Below are 16,778 nucleotides of genomic sequence, written 5' to 3'. Positions count from 1 at the left end.
ACTATAATAGTTCATTCGATTCATCATTTATAGGACCACCTCTCATTTTAAGACTTTCAGCTATTACCTCTACAAAGGCAGTCACTGCAAATATCAGTTTGTTATTTTCACCAATGTGCATCAAGCTCCACCATTCCTCAGCGGTACACGTGGTACATTTGTCCATTTCTTGCCCCATGCATCCCATACTTGCATCTCTCCTATATGGACAATACAAAATTAAATGTTTCAAAGATTCCTCCGCACCATGACAGAAACTGCAAAATTGGTCTAACACACAGCTCTGCTTGCTTTGGTACGGGGTTTCTTTTGTTACCCATGCATTTAGTCTAAATTTAAGGAAAGTTAATCTCCTCCTTTTGCATGGGAATTGAGTCAAGTACCTAGGAAGGACATTCAGTTTTTTTGCTTCGGGTGTATTGTTTTTCATTCTTGTATGTTGCGTTCTCTTATCACAGGTGTCAATCCAATTCTGTTCAAGTCGTTTTTTTTTTCCCACCAAATTTGGGTTCTGTAGAAGGATTTCTTTATCTTTATTTAGCTGCTTTAGGATCGTCTCACAGGAAGATCTCCAGAGGCCTAAGAATCCTTCGCTTGATGGTTTATCTTTTTTTTTTCAGTATGCAAAATTGTGCGATGTTATCAGCTCCAGATGCTTTTCTATATAGGGTTAGCGAATTTCATATGACAATCGTATTAATAGAAGACGGACTCATCTCATACTCATACAGGCAGTTGGAAAGCCCTTGGGCAGTTGGAGTATTCGCCATATCACATTTTCACATCTTGACCACAATTCGTGGTCACACCCAAATAGAGTCTCGACTCCATACATCATAGCCGGAATGATTTTGTTCCTGTAAAGGCGTACGAGTGGAAGCATTGAACTTTTTCTGTATTTCACATGAAGTTTAGCAGCTTGCGCGGCAAATAGTTTGCATTTCGAAACCAGCTTCTTTACCATAGGCTTGTCAATAATACTTGCGCTTATTGTAATGCCAAGGTATTTTGCCTCTGTGACCACTTTCAGGGCATCCTTGCCTAACCTCCATTGAAAATTTGGGCTGGCTTTTTGCTTATTGGCTCCATGCAGGCTATTTAGAATATGGATCTCTGTTTTTTTGTATGTTGATCTCAAGTTTATTTTTTTCAATATAATCCTTAAAAGCTCAGATCTTCCTCTGCAGGCCAATGGGTGTTAGACCTAATATCGCGATGTCATCTGCGTATATAATCATGTTTATGTGCTCTCCATTAATCTTTGGACGATATGAATTCACACTCTCAAGAGCTTCGCCAACATCTGAGAAAAATGTTGAAGTGTGGCTTCCAAGGGACAGCCCTGTTTGATGGCACGCGTGGTTCTTATCAGGTTTGTTATGTGTCCACTCTGATCCAACCGAACTTGAATAGATGTCCCAGAATAAAAAGTTGGACATCCTTTTTTAGTCATTTTGGTCCACAGCAGCTCTCGATCAACTCCGTGGAAGGCATGTGCCAAGTCAATGAATGCGACGTAAATAGATGTTTTTTTTAAATCGCTTCCATTTTCAAGATGTTCAGAATGAACATGTTAAGACTACAGCCCACACCTTTGACGAAGCCAGTTTGCCTCGCGTCTGCCACACCGGCATGCTTGATCCAAGTTATCAATTGATTCAGCAGCTGGGTGGCGAAGAGTTTCCCCAATACATCTAGTAGTGCAATGGGTCTGTAGTTGTTAGGTTCTAATCTCGAACCCTTCTTGAAAATGGGGACGATTATGGCTCTTTTCCAGGTCTTTGGTATTCTTCCTTCTTTTAATATCATCCTAAAGAGCTTGTAACAAAAGTCAGCCCACTCTTCTGGGTTTTGCTTTAGGATGTAGTTGGTCAAGCCATCAGGCCCAAGAGCGCGAGCAGCACTTAATTTCTTGATGTTACTGTAAATGTCTTCTCTCTCCATACTGATGTTCCACGAGAAGTTTTTCTTCTCATCAAGGCCAGAAGTAGGATCCATTTTTGCTGAAAGAGCGTAGTATAATGTGCAGTCCACAAGTCCTCAGTTACCATATTGCATAAACTCACATTCTGCAATCTTTCCAGCTCATTGATTGCAGCCCAAAAATTTCTTGAGTTTCTTTGTGCTAGACATGACATCATGGCTTCTGCATCATTTTGTTCGAGTACTGCTCTATAGCACTTGATCCAGTTTTTGTACTGCATTTTTCTTTTCTTTTTTTCTTTCTTTATCGTGGCCCTTGTCAAACAAGAATCTTCCAAAGTTCTCAGCTATTTTCGTAGGATCCTTTTTTTCTGACCACTTCCAGATCATAAATGTGCTTCTTCACCAAACTTTTCGTATTTTGTTGGTTTTGAGTTTTATATATTTGGAGAAGGGCATCGTATTCGATCGACGTGCAATCATTATGAGATCTTGATATATCTAATGAGGCTATCAGATTTATTATCTTGGTCCTGTTCATTCGCAGCCGATTTCCGCCTTGCGCCACTTCAATCATTTGGTTCCATTTTGTTCGTTCTTTTGTGAGTTCTGTTTTAAAGGTGATTGTTAGTAAATTGTAATCACTTAGGTCTGTTTTAATGACCTTCATCTCACAGATGTTCATCGTCATGCTTTTTGAAGTAACAAGATAATCCAGGATAGATTTTTGGTTATCGCGTTTCCCAAGTCACATGTGCGGGTATATCTCTCTGACATCTTTCCATTTAGTATGTCCATACTTCTGACGTCAATTTCTTCTACTATGGTTTTTCTTAGGTTATCATTTTGTATGTCCTTTTGTTGCAACTTATCTCTCGTTAACAGATCAATATTGAAGTCTCTGCACACTATGATGGCTGCATTGTCTCCACAAGGTCGCATAAATGATCGAAAAACTCCAGCTCTACAACCATTTCATGTTGCCAGTATATATTTATCACATGAATCCGGGTGTTCGAATTTTCTGTGTTTCCGCTCTTGGTGACGGTCGTCACTTGGACATAAGCAGAAGGATTGCTATAGCTGGTAATTCGCAAGCCACTTTTTCTTTTTACCTTGGTAAGCATGCCGGACTTCGGGCGACCTCACCTTGGCAAATAGCCGGATTAAAGGCTAGATCGAACCCTTCCACAAGGGGCAGCACTCGCAACCAAGTTTCTTGGAGGCAGATTATATCAAGTGACTCAAGCAATTTGTTTGACTTTTGAGTTAGGTGAGAAAAGCCACCCGTGTTCCACGAGCCCAAGGAGTTGATTACTACTGGGCTTGCTTCACTAAGTTAGCTTTCTTTTTTAGCATGTAGAGCACCAGCAACCCATCCCCAACTGTGATCACTCAATCCCCTTAGAACAGGTTCTTCATTCATTTTCTTTAAACATTTTTCACAATCTTGGGTCACAATGGTGATTTTGAACTTCTTTTCGTCATCACTATCTCCATAGGTTTTTCACGATCAAATCCCAGTTCATCTAAGTCTTCCATTGCTGGAATGTTATCTTCAAAAGCTTTTATCAAAGCATAAGCAGGAGGATGAGGTCTGCAGTGGGGAACACCATCTTCGCCAGTTTTGCATGCCAGATTTCTTTCAACAATGCCTTTCGTTTTGATCTCTTTTATAGTAACCAAGGAAACATAGGGCTTCAGTGTTCTGTATTATGAGATCGTAGACAATCCTTGAATGGATGTGTAAAATGGATCGGTCCAAGATGGAGTCAGCAATGAATGCAACAGTCTTGATGTCATTGGATGATATGGACCTCATAGAAGGCAAATGATTCAAAAGCTGCATCACATTATATCGGTTTAAAATCAAACTGTCTTCTTTTGGAACAGATCTCTCAAGCAGCAGCCTCAATGCAGTCTCTCGATCAGATTTTTGCTAACAGCTTTATTCATGTTGTTTGCTCTTTTATCGGCTCTTCATGTCTCATCCGCCTCCAGTTTCACATTTATCAGCCAACATAGAGAGCGAAGTGGTCGACCATACAAAGGCCCGTATTCACAGAGCGTTTTCCAATGGAGGTTTCCCCATTAAAAACGCTTCTATGAATTAGCATTATAGAAAACTAATAAAGCAAATGAAATTCGAAAAAGGAAGGAGGGTGGACAGGTAGAGGAAGAGGGAGAGAGGTGAGAGAGAGTGCAGGCGAGGGGCCAAGTACAGACAGAGTTAAAACAAAGGAATAAATAAGCAAGTTAAAAGAAGGAAAATGAATAAGGGTGTTTATAAAAGAACGAGCCATTACGCTCATGCTCATGAGTGAAAGACCAAAGCAATGATTGGAGTGAGAGAGCAGGACTACATGTGAGAATAACAGACCAACAAGAAATGGGGTGGAGCCAACGATCACAGCTATTTGTGGGAGGATCTATTTTTATTGTTCACCCCAATAGTTAGGAAAGACGAACTTGCTAAGTGAAGCTATCAACCAATCCCTTTCAACTCTGAATTCTTCATACACCCCTCAAAATTCAGAAACCTTGCAGTCCAGTGACCCCTCCCTCTCAGATCCATAACCGGGCACACAGAGAACAGCGACAACTACAGGTGCAGCTGTCCACACACATGCTTAAAATATTAAACACGCTGAATCAGGGAGGCAGGATGCATATGTCTGCGCCCAGAGGAACAGTTCTCAAACACTCACTTCCTTCCTCACTATATGTGGCATCCTGTGGGAAAATTAAATACATTTTTGTGATGTTTTACCTTATCAGAAAAGACAAAGCCGAGGACCCCAGCCGCCAACTGCAGCAGGAAGACGATGGTTAAGCAGACAGAGAACTGCAGGATGAAAAAAGGACAACGTTTCAAACTCGGCTCTATGGGCTTTTGAGCATCCAGACCCAGTATCCAGACACTCACAGCAAGCACCTGAACCCAGCACTTCCAGGTCCGATATTCGAAACCTGAATTGCGAAGGCCCAAAGGGCAAACCTATGTCTGCCTAACTCTGTACCATTGCATCTTCTGTATTAAAACGCCTTCAATGTTGAAAGTCAACCTTACCATATGTCAATCCTTCTTCAGCATTCACTTCCCCATATCACATGTTCCTCTTCATACCTTTACGCCTTCTGGGTTCCCCTTCTTCTAACATTCACTTTGTCAGTCATTGCAGGGCTGGACTCCTGTGCCCCCCTTCTTTTCACACCCATGTTCTTCCCCCTAACCTCTCCTTGACCCCATCCCTAACCTTACAGCTCACCTTACCATATCCACTGCCACGAAGACAATGTGAAGATGCAGGCGAAGTAAAGGTCAGGCGAAGTAAAGGTCAGGCGAAGTAAAGGTCAGGCGAAGTGAATGCTAAAGAGGTAAGTGTTGAAGTGTTTGTGGCGAAGTAAAGGGAGGACACTGATTTGTGAGTATCTTCACTCTCATCTCCCCTTATTTAACTATTTGATTTGCAATTGCCCACCCACTATGCCACCCCTAAATCATCTTCCCTGGTTCAGCATTTATTGAGTGCCTTCGAGTTTTTATCATTATAGAGTGAATTGTACTAAGATATTACTAATATATTACTACCACAGTTTCAGTCATTCTTACTCAATATGACTTGTTTTCATTAGGAAAATGCTTTGTGAGATAAACAGTTTGCCATGCAAACACCACTTATCACGTCCCGGTTATTTCAGTGGAAATATATATATTATTTTGAAAGAAACCAACTTTGGTTTGCATCTTATACAGCATGGAGAACGCGCAAAGATTTTTGGGGGTCATGCCATATGCAGCCCAAAGTACAACAGACAATCTTTGACAGTTGGGACGAGTGGGACGTATTCATTTGTCCGTTGTTGTGTGGTGTGATTTGTAATTGTGTGGTGAATGAAGGTTACCCACCAGAAGTGCATGCATTGTGCGACAGCAGCCAATTTCTATATACATGCTAAGCGTTCAGGCCAATACTGCACGCTTTGCTTGTACTACTAAAAGTAATGTATTATTTCTATGTGGAAACGGATGGGGACATTTTGACAAGGCTCCTTCGCCAGGTCACGCCCAGGAGGAGGCATGCACCTATCGCAGCACCACACGGATCATGGCACCGTGTTTTGACATGCTTAATGGTGTAGAGATCAGTGAGGTGCGCATTAGTGTTACTAAAATGAAAACCACAATATTGATCACCGAATCCGGTGATGATATTTGCAAGGTAGACATTTCGGTCAAATTCATTCACCGGACCGAAAAAGCGCGCAGCTTGTATCAAATTATCTGTTAGTCGGCAGTGCCACCTAGTGGCTTAAATCGAACATTCTTGTGGGAACGGATAGTTGGCGTTTGGAAATATGGAAGCGTTCAACATTTGCAACTGTTGACTTTTGAAAAGTCTCACAATGGCTGTTGTAATATTTTGATAACTTTTGGACCCCATCACAACCTAGGCTAAAGAAATGCGCAGAGTCAGACGACCAAATGTATGCCCAGGTCGGCAATGCATCTCATCCGCTACAGGATGTTGGCTGAGATTGACTGACCTCCACCTTTCAGCTGGCTTGCTTCCCCGCGCTGGGCATCACTGGAATGGCAGGCGCCCCTAATCACTGGGGAGCAGACTAGCAATGGCTGCGCTTGGGGAATGTGTCTCACCCTAAATTGGCAGTAGCCAAATCCTCGCCTGCGCTCACTGGACTGGGGCGTGTTTCACTATTTGGAAGCCATAGTTTACGTACATGTAGAAAGTGGGGTCCGGGTCCTGTAACCTTGCCTGCCTTGCTTCCTCAATTCACCTCCTTGGTGGTGGCCACTGCAGGAAGCGACGTGGCAGGGTTAGCTCACCGGGGAAACCAAGCTGACCCAAAGCTACAACTTTCTGAATAAATTAGCTTGCATTGCTGTGTCTTCAGTCATGTGAAGTCATGCAGGGACCCTACTGGAGAGCACTTATCCTGCGTTCACAAAGCACCCTATAGGCTTCCTAGCAATTTCTTATGACATTGGCCTTTTCGAATTGGTTTTAACAATGGACTACACTGGTTTAAACTCTCCTCGCAACAACAGAGAATTCATTGGGTATTCTTTTTGGGCCATCCCACAGAATTCTGGGACCTATATCGTTCCATCTGTGTAGCCCCAGCTCCAGGAATTTTCATCTGGGTGGGCCAGGTTTGTGATCAAGGGGGGCCCAACCGCCTTTGGGTGTTGGTGTAGGAGTACCCTAAATACATGTTTAGGAGTTGGAACCCTGTTGCACAGTAGCGCTGGATCAAGTGTTAACATTTTTGGATTGTAGTAATCCAAGTTTACTCTTCAATGATAAGTGACACCATTGTGTGATTTGAGATGGGATATATTTATTAAACCATATGATCAGTGACATGCATCTCTGCGTACATTTGCTGGATTTATGTCCTTAGCTGTTTGCTTCTGCTTACAGTGCCGACACCTGTTTCAACTATGGGTATTACTATAATCCAAAAAGGTTAACACTTGATCCGGCGCCACTGTGCAACAGGGTTCAAACCCCAAAACCAGTACAATTCTAAAAAACAGGATTGCAGGAGCTCTGTCCCTTTGCAACCCCAGGCACAGGCAGCAAGAAATATAGCTACAAACGGACAATATATCAATCACCAAATAACAATGTTTACACTCCAGCACAGAGCTCCACAGTTCCATTAAGCTCCAACCCCACAACCTTGCGTACCCTAAATACATTGTTGCCATTGAGCCAGATTTTCAGATCTGTGATCCAGCAAAAATGCCTTCCCGGAACTGGAAAAATCCATTTGCATCCTTCAATTGGTTTAATCTGTTAGACTGCTTTAAAAGGTGCAGACACCTGGTTTCAAACCCAGATTGTTAGGACGAGGGGTGACTCACTTACCCCCCCAAGACTAGTTGAATGTCTAATAAAGATGCGGGTCAAGATTGAATGTCTGATAAAGATGCTTTCTGGGATTGCACTCTGTGGCAGTTGTAAAGCAAACTGAGTCTGGGGCATGAGTGACAGATGGCCCTGGGTAGGCGGGACATCAGTGTGGAGCTTATAATGGGAGTAGTTACTGGCTGTCATGAGTGCAACAAAAGTTATATGTTTTTTAAGTTGTCTCCAAGTTGTTTTTTAACTTTTTCTACTATTGGACTTCAGTCAATCATGTCTTCTGTTATTTCAGCGCTCTGAGATCTATGGGTGTGTAGCGCTATATAAGAAATACATTATTATTAAATTATTATTAGTGTTTAGCATTTTGTCTCAACTCACCAGGCTTTGCTGACCTAGTGATTCGCCCAGGATTACTCAATTCTTTCAAGGCGAAAATCTGCTCTCTCCTTCCAATCCCTCATCTCTTCCAAAATCACATGTTCTCCAGTACCCCTTACAAAGTCTATTTCCATCTGTTCCCTTGTTGCTTTCCATAAGCTCCCTCACTACTTTAACCTTCCATTGGCTACTCACTTCAGCTTACATCCGCTCCCCCATCTCCATAAAGGAAAACTATTGCTAAATCATGAAAATAAAAAATGGTACACAGCAGACACCTGAGTAATAGCCTGAGAGATGAACCCTAATTACAAATGTGCTCTAAAAACAAATGTGTGTCCCTATTTTTAACATAATGCTACAGTTGAGATGTACAATAATAAAAAAAAAAAGAACAGCGCGAAAGAGGAGCGGGAAGAATTGCGCGGCAACATTAATCTACCCATCTTCCTTTCCCATCTGCTCCCCTCTTTCTATTCTAGCCACTCCTACTTGACCTTTTATTCCCAGTCACTTTCCATCAGCTCCCCCTGACTACTATTTCCACTAACCACCACTCTCACATACACCACCCTACCCCCACAATGTCTTCTTGTTCTGGCTGGGGAGAATCGAGGATGATGCTTCCTCCTATGGCAGGAATGAGCAATGATGTCCCCAGTCCTTATTCCAGCTCAGATGGTGTGAACCCACCAATACCTCCCTGAATAGTGTGGCTACTCAAAGCATGCCACAGAGAATGTGCATGTGGTCCTGCATCTTGTTGCCATCACCCCTCCAGAACACTGAAGCAAGTACTAGAACATATTGTTTCTTACTACATGGCATTCTGAAGCACAAAATTCTATTCTTTGTTGCAATTTTGCAGAACATTTTCATTGAGTGTGTGAGGGAGTGCTAGCATGTAGGAGAGAGTGCCACGGGTGAGTTGGAGGGAGGTCTGGGGGGGGCAAACAGTGCAGGTTGAATGGTTACTGTCCTCCTGGTATTACTCCCGGTGGAGCATAGTAGGCAGGACGGGGCCACTGCTCCCTATGCGTCATTGTCTGCTACATACTGTTTACATACTGTTTATTTGCACTTGTCAATGAGGACTTCTTGTTTGACATCTTAACTTTGATTTGCTATTGGATGTTACAATTACGTTTACTAAATGTGTACTTAAAGCACCCGACCTCTGTGCTGCCCATCTACTACATCATGAGAGTTCTTTTGGTAATAGCTCATAATGCAAACTGAATCACTTCTAGCGGCACCTCATTTTGGATGGGAGGGCACAGTGAGGTTAAATGGTTTGCCCAGGATCACACACTTTGGTTAAGCGGTAAAGTCAGAATTTGAGCCTCACCTAAAATGTAAGTACTTCACCACACATCTTCCCAGCTCAAATTGGTACAAATATGTGTTGGAGTTTGCTTTTGACTACCTAAAATGATACTTCATTCTATAAATAGTACTTTTAAAATGCACAAGCAACATAATAAACCAACCTGACAATGTATACACCATTGCAGAAAAATATTGCTGAAAAAGAGGAAGGTGGTAATTTTGTTTTGAATCCTAAATTACATGTAATGGACACCTCCCATTTGTACTTGTGTGCAAAGGTGCCCCTCCAGGCCATTTTAATTGTTTCCAACAATTACTGAAAAAGTAAATAGTAAAATAAAGGCAAAAACACCCTTCTCTTCATTTTCCCACTATGTGTTTCATTTTCCCCCTCTGTGTCTGGAAAAGTGTAAATCCCTGCCACAATTAACGATTGTGGGAGCCATCTACAATGGATTACTTTGGAATCTGCATGCTTTTACCAATAAAGCATCAATCATAGGGGGTAATTCTCCAAGTCCTTTGAAGTGGAAAAAGTGGTAGTAACATGCGTTTTTCATGTACTGTAGGGTTGGAAAAGTGGAGGTAAAGTGCTTTTACAACACTTTCTCCACTCGGCAGGACATGGAAACGTACCCCATATGATGGTAACTTTATTTCCCCCATCCTGAATGGAAACCTACATGCACCACATGCAAATTAAAGAGAAATTACAAAAATTCCATACAGATACAAAGTGAAAAGAAAGGCATGACAAGTTGATTGTTTCACACAGCTTGTTCTATAACCCCATAATTTCTAATCAGCCAGCAATTACACTTTCTCTAGCATATTAAATAAAACCTTCTATAATGTTGAGAAGAAAATGCCACAGCAATTGTTACTGCCAGGTACCTTTTCCCAAATGTAATCAGTTCCTGTTGTCTCAGCAGCACATTATTTACATGTTAAAAACATAAGTGCTCACTGGCAGAGCCTGTGCAGCCCTGTCAGACCTTCAGGGGAGAAAGGCGAGCAGAGACTGCACATGATGGATTCTGTTTGCGTACACACATTGATAATTGTTACTCAAACAGTATGATGTTATCAAGTCAGTACTGATAAGTTCCAATCATGAAAACATCTGCCCAGCCATGCAAGGCTTTTATACAGATAAAGATACCTTCTATTTAGGTCAGAACTCCACTGCTAAGTACACATGAGAAGAAGATCTGAAACTGGTCCATGCTTGCCATCTTAGCCTTGACATGTTCAGGTAGGGCCTTGATGGAACAACTCAGTGAAGTGCAGCTTTATTTCCTAGGCGTAGCAAGCAATGCACTCAAATCTAGGCATATACACTTTCACTTAGTGAAACTAACTGAAACAAACATGCATTTGCAAAGCCAACAGCTTTTGCTTTTGAGTACACATGGTACAGGCATTTGCCAGGCAATGTAATAAGGGTACCACCTGGCAATAAGATGGGAATGTCTGGAAAATGATTGCAAGTACCTAGCCCTATAATGTCACTGTCTGACAAATATTTGTCTAATGCCTAAACACAAGCCAAAATGGTTGGCTTTGCGCATGCTTGTTTTAGACAGGACTCCAGTGCAAGTAACGGATGCATGGACAGACATATGGGTATACATATGGGTAGACCAGGGACCAAACCCTGGTCTACCCATTACAGATACCTACGCCAGCTCAACTTCCAGACAGATTGTTACCGACATCCTCTTTTCTGTCCCCTCTCCAGATCTATGGACTCCTCATATGATCTCCATTCTCTCTCCTCCTCACCCATTAATGGGGGCACTAGATGGGAAGTTCTCTTGGCGGGGTTCTCATCATCCAGGTGTATCATTAATGTCACAATGGCACTTTCATAGCTCAGGGTCCTCAACCTAACCTCCTCCTAGTTGAACAGCACCTGCCATCCCTCATCAACATCCTTCCTATGCCTGCTACTCCTCCTTCCTCTCTCCTCTCTCTGCCCCTCCTCCTCCTCCGACAGGTGTACCATGCCCCTGTGCCCCTCCACGGAAAATTGTTAAAGGCGGAGACCTGCTTCGTCTAGCCACACTTAATGCTTGCTCTGCTATCAAACACTCTGCTGACACTTGCCTCCTTCTCGAAGACCTTGACCTCGATGTCCTTGCTCTTGCCAAGAAGTGGTTCAATGCAAGCTCAGTCACAGTGTGCACTAGGACCCCAATCGGCCCATAAAGCTGGGGGTTGCCCAATAGCACTTTAAGATGAGTAGCAGCACTCGTGAGATGGATGGGGATGCAGATTAATACTCTAGCATCAAATCAATAATGACAACTCAATTGTTTGGCAAAGGGAGTCCGTAATGACAAGCACAAAAAACGGGGAGTTCATGAACATCAGCAATCGCTCAATCTTCCTTCTCGCTTCAACAACTCCAACGAACTTCATAAAAAACACATCTTTTACACTAGAAACTCATCATCACTGACGTGTAACGCTTAAAATGTTGCATGCATTTCTATTGGTTATAGGAAGGTAACTTTAATATATGTACTATATCTGTATATGGTAACAGAGTGAGGGGATTGGATAAACAGTGTCAGGTGGGGCATCTAAGCCCTTCCTTCAAAATGGCTACTGTAGACATCACTAAAAGGACGATGTTTCATTGGTTCTACTAACTATAGGACCCTAGATTACTTGGTCTACTATGACTGGGTTGGCAATAACCCCACTCATACTTTTCCACTAGCCTAGCAGCGTGCAGAATAGCCGGTCAGGTGCAAGGAGTTTGTCTGCTCCCCGGCCTCCCTCCAATTATTGCAACAATCAATCATCACTTCAGTGGTCATGTGTCAATTATTTCTTTGTATTTTGGCCTCAAGACTGCTTCTTGGTCTGGGAAAGTTAAGGCGTCTGGGCATGGCACCAATCCATGCGTAGGTGTGAAAGTTTCATCCATTCTGCTTGCTCAGTCACGTGATTCCGACACCATGAAATCATCTTATTCTCCATGTAATTCGAGTATTTGATTTAACTTTGTCAGCCATCTGCCTTCTGTGGCTTATCTTGACCTTTCAGAATAGGATACTCTGTTCTTCTCTTCATTAATTGTATCCACTGTTGGGCTATTTCAACTGGTACGATCTTGGCGTCTTGGCATGACTTGCCTTTGTCTGAGTTTTCTCTCTGTCCTTAATTCTCGATTTTCCTGCTGCGAAGCTCTCCTCTTGAGACCTTAGGTAACGTTTGGTCGGTTCTGCCCTTGTGCATAGTGGAAGTATGCTTGTATAAAGTGCTCCTTTTGAGGTAGATATGTATATAAGTGGCGCTTGCCGCAATCTATCTTACTACTAAGCTTAGCAAGCCTTACAATTTTCTTAGCTTCTTTCGGTTCCTTGCATATGTACACATGTAAACTGGCTGAATATATTCATCACTCATGGCATAGGTTTCTTACATTTGACATCACTTATTTCACTTTAAACTCAAGATGTCACTTATCCATGGTGTTTCGTCTCTTTATCATTCACAAGTTGTCATATCTTCTATATGTGAGTCAGTCCAAGTTCTTGTGACGTCACCATTCATCTTCCTTCAGTATCTTTTTAGCTTCTTCAGGGACTGTGCTCTGACATTCATTTTGTTTCATTTGTCGATATGGCTTTCTCAAAGGGCACCTTACTGTCCAGGTTTTCTTAGGTGTTGGTACTTCAATAGGTGCTGTCAGTCTGATAGGTACTGGATAGAGCCCCACTGCAGCTCTCTGCTGATTTATTTTCTCATCATATGTCACATATTTCGGCGTGAAAGTTTCTGGTACTTCAAAATGAATGGTTGGAGTGCGCGTCGTGCTTGGGACCTCCTCTACACTCTCCCCTCTGGGCGATTCATCAACCACTTTCACTTCTTCTTTTGTATCCACCTTTTCTTTATCCTTTGATCCATTTTTTCTTCAACTCCTGGGTCCATTGTTCTTTCATCTTCTGGGTTCATACATTGAGGTCTGAAGATATGTCTCTTTGGAGTCCATATTTTTATGACTCCCTTCAAGCTTCCTGCAGTTCTCACATGTTCGTCTTTATTCCATGTCATTAGTTGACATTGTCCATTTGGGCTACAATAGATCCATCTTCCCACATAGTTTCTGTGTTTCCTTGGATACCGAAACTTTGTTCCTTCTGGCGCATGAATGCTAGCTTTCACAAAGTCTCTTATTTCTTCATCAGTCAGGTCCTTGGGTTTCCATCCCGGTTCGACATCAATCATGATCTTCATCCCTATGGCCCTCTTTGCAGTTTTCTGGCACTGGGAGATTATTATCTTGATAATACAGAATCCAAGCAGTATCATCACTAGCAGGGCTCCTAGGAATTTGAATGCATCTGCCATCCATTGTGGAACCGATGAGAATAGTGATCCAACCCGACTGTCATCGTCCACTTTGTCAGTTTCATCAATCATTTGATTCTGTAGTTTTATTAGCATACCTATGGCCCCTGTTAAAGTTCAATTTTCTTCGTCGTGAGATGGTATAAATGTGCAACATGATTCTCCAATTTTTGCACAAACACCTCCATCCATAGCTGTGATCATGTCAAGGACATATCTGTTCTGGAGAGTCATTAGTCGGATTGCCTTAACTTTTCTTTGATTGCGTTGAATCCTTTTATGGCTGTGTTGATGGTTTGCAGTAAGTCCCATCTGGTTATCTGCAACCATTTAGTATTTGCTCCAACTTGAACTCGTGGCATAAAAATTGTCGTGAACACTGATGAGGTTAGGCTGAACAGTCTCTGTTCATATGGGATTGCATGAAAAGCTTCTTCTGATTTAGCCGAAAAGTAATTCTCTCTCTTCATTCTATTCATCAGTTCCACAGATCTCCTCTTCCTCAGGTGAGCATCTGCTTTTGGGAAGCTGTCAATTTTCAGATCACTTTTTGGGATCACCAATGCTGGATGTTAGGCAGAATCCTGTGCAGTTCCCTTAGGGAGCACTACAGAAGATAAGGCTACACGTGAGAGCAATACATCCCCTTTAGTAGCAGTCTGTATCACAAAGATTTAGTTGGTAGTTGTGGCTGAGCAGTCAGACTTATCTCAAGAGGGAGATGAGCAGTATTCAGGGTTTACACAATAGGCCTACAGCACTATGACACAAGGAAACACTGACCAAAGCTTTGTATTAAAAGGTAGTTATACATTTATTTTATACACTTCTAATAAAACACATGTATCACAGTCATCAAGCAAGTTAAATTAAGTCAAAGGAAAAATATACACACTCCCAAGTTAAATTGTAGACCAAGTGAACCAGAGTGAAAACTGAGCAAAATGGCACAGTGAAAACCACACACAAGGGATACTCTAACAATTCCTTACAAGGGAGGGAAAGCACAAGTTATTTAGAAATAGTTTCCTACACACCCTAGCAACACTTCCCATACATTTGTGGACCAGTTTAAGCAAGACAGTGCATCAGTATAGACAATACTTAAATGAAAAATGAGCAAAATGGCATTTCACAAGGGTTAAAAATGGGAAGGAAAGGGTAATTGTAAGAAATAGGTGCACCACACAGTTGTAGATGAAAATCAATCTAAAGAAGGCAGGTCTAACAAATGTAGCCAGAGTCAATAGGCCTGTGCCAGAGTCAGTTGGTACAGGGCAAGGGCCCAGGAGCAAAATGTTCTTGTAGCTGCAGTCAAGTGTTTGGTTAACGATTTTGAAAAGGTGGATGCAGAAAGTGAAAAGACAATGTTAAGATAGAGGGGCGGCCAACCCAACAGGTAGGTAAAGGATTTAAAACACCTTAAGTGCTACCGCGAAGAAAGGGCGGCCTGGCAGAACAATGTACCTTCAAATGAAGAAGTGGCTCCTGCGGTGGCGGTTGTTTCTGGTAGTTCCTGCAGTTCGGGTGATCCAGCAGAGGAAGAGAGGCTCTCGTCGTGGAGGAAGATTCGAGTTACTGCACTACCCGGGGATGAAACCAGCCGCGGTGCTGCCTGACAAAAAAAAGGTATGCTCCTTTAAATCGCGGTCCGTGTGGACTGGTGCCTGGCTATCCAGCCTCCGAGTATAGGGTACGGGAGATTCGACCAAGGCAGGTCCGGGAAGGCGATTGGCAAACTGGTTGGCCCCACTAGCTCAAGGGAAGAAGGCTCTTGCAGATGAAGATCTTCTCTCGTCGTGTGGAGAAAAGTGGTGAGACGCTGCAACAGGGCTTCACCGGTGGTTCAGTCGTTGCAGATGTCTTTGGCTTCTCTCCTCTTTGGCTTCCTAGCACCAGTGGCGACGTCTTGCTCTTCCAGTCCTCAGGACCCTGCTTTTATGCAAAAAGATCCCCATTCATACAGCCTAGCTGTCACTCACACAGTGGAGTGGTCATCTTGGCGGGAGACCCTCCGGGCTATCAGGATAGAGTGCGCCATGGGTTGCTGAGGCAACCCTGTCCAGGGGTCCTACACCAGCTCCCACACAATGGACCCACCCGAGACTCAGTGGCGCCGAAAGGAGGGCTTCTCGGCAGAAGCCCGCCAAAAGGACGAACAAAGGATCCCCGACGTGGGTTAGGAGTTTAGAGAAAGACACGAGAAAGAAGTTATATTAAAGTTCTGGCAATAAAAACCTACCGGAGTAAAGTTAATATTAAAATACACCAGCGGTATGTTAGAGGCTGTCACAAAAAGTGGTAGCCTCGAACATTGGGAAAATCCCATAGGAAAATATTTGCGGTTGAATATTTATGGTAGTAACCACTGCCACCAGCCAGAAACTTTTGAGAGAGGGACTGTACGGTACCCTCTCGAAAATGAACATAAGGGAAAAACTATTAACCCTTTCCAGTACCTCCATAGTAAGATGGTTTGTACTGGTTTAGTTCATAAAAAATGACTAGTAAAGTCAATTGGGACTTTACATGCCCTGGGAGACAGTCAGTCCCAGGGTATGGAGTCTATGTTTGGGGGTCGCTACGACACCCCTGTGTCACTGCACTGAGGGTGCTGTGTAACACATGTGAGTAAAGATGGTTTCTATGGGGGTGAGAAAATCCCATAGACATTAAACACAAAAATAGCCTAGAACACACATAGCAAAAATGCCTAAGAGTGGGAAGAAGAGTCTCACTCTTAGCAGGAAAAAGAAACAAACCCTTCAAATCCAGCGAAGCTGCTGGGGGACTCTATAGGTAAGGGAAATTAGCCATAGAATGAGAATTCTCCCTAACACTGGAACATGGACATTCACTATTGTGAATATACCTCCCCAGTTT

At 42.8% G+C, this 16,778-nt stretch overlaps 1 protein-coding gene across 1 annotated transcript in view; it reads right to left on the bottom strand.

The window, feature by feature from the left end:
• TSPAN33 (tetraspanin 33) overlaps positions 1 to 16,778 on the bottom strand; it is a 350,655-nt gene that overhangs the window by 87,898 nt on the left and 245,979 nt on the right. Inside the window, exon 4 of the mRNA XM_069629578.1 lies at positions 4,694 to 4,768. Coding sequence (XP_069485679.1) covers positions 4,694 to 4,768 — 75 coding nt within the window. The remainder of the gene's footprint in view (positions 1 to 4,693; positions 4,769 to 16,778) is intronic.

This window comes from Ambystoma mexicanum, chromosome 12, assembly GCF_040938575.1.
Source record: "Ambystoma mexicanum isolate Mex_15411 chromosome 12, UKY_AmexF1_1, whole genome shotgun sequence".
Classification (NCBI taxonomy): Eukaryota; Metazoa; Chordata; class Amphibia; order Caudata; family Ambystomatidae; genus Ambystoma; species Ambystoma mexicanum.
This window is presented reverse-complemented; position numbering and strand designations above follow the sequence as displayed.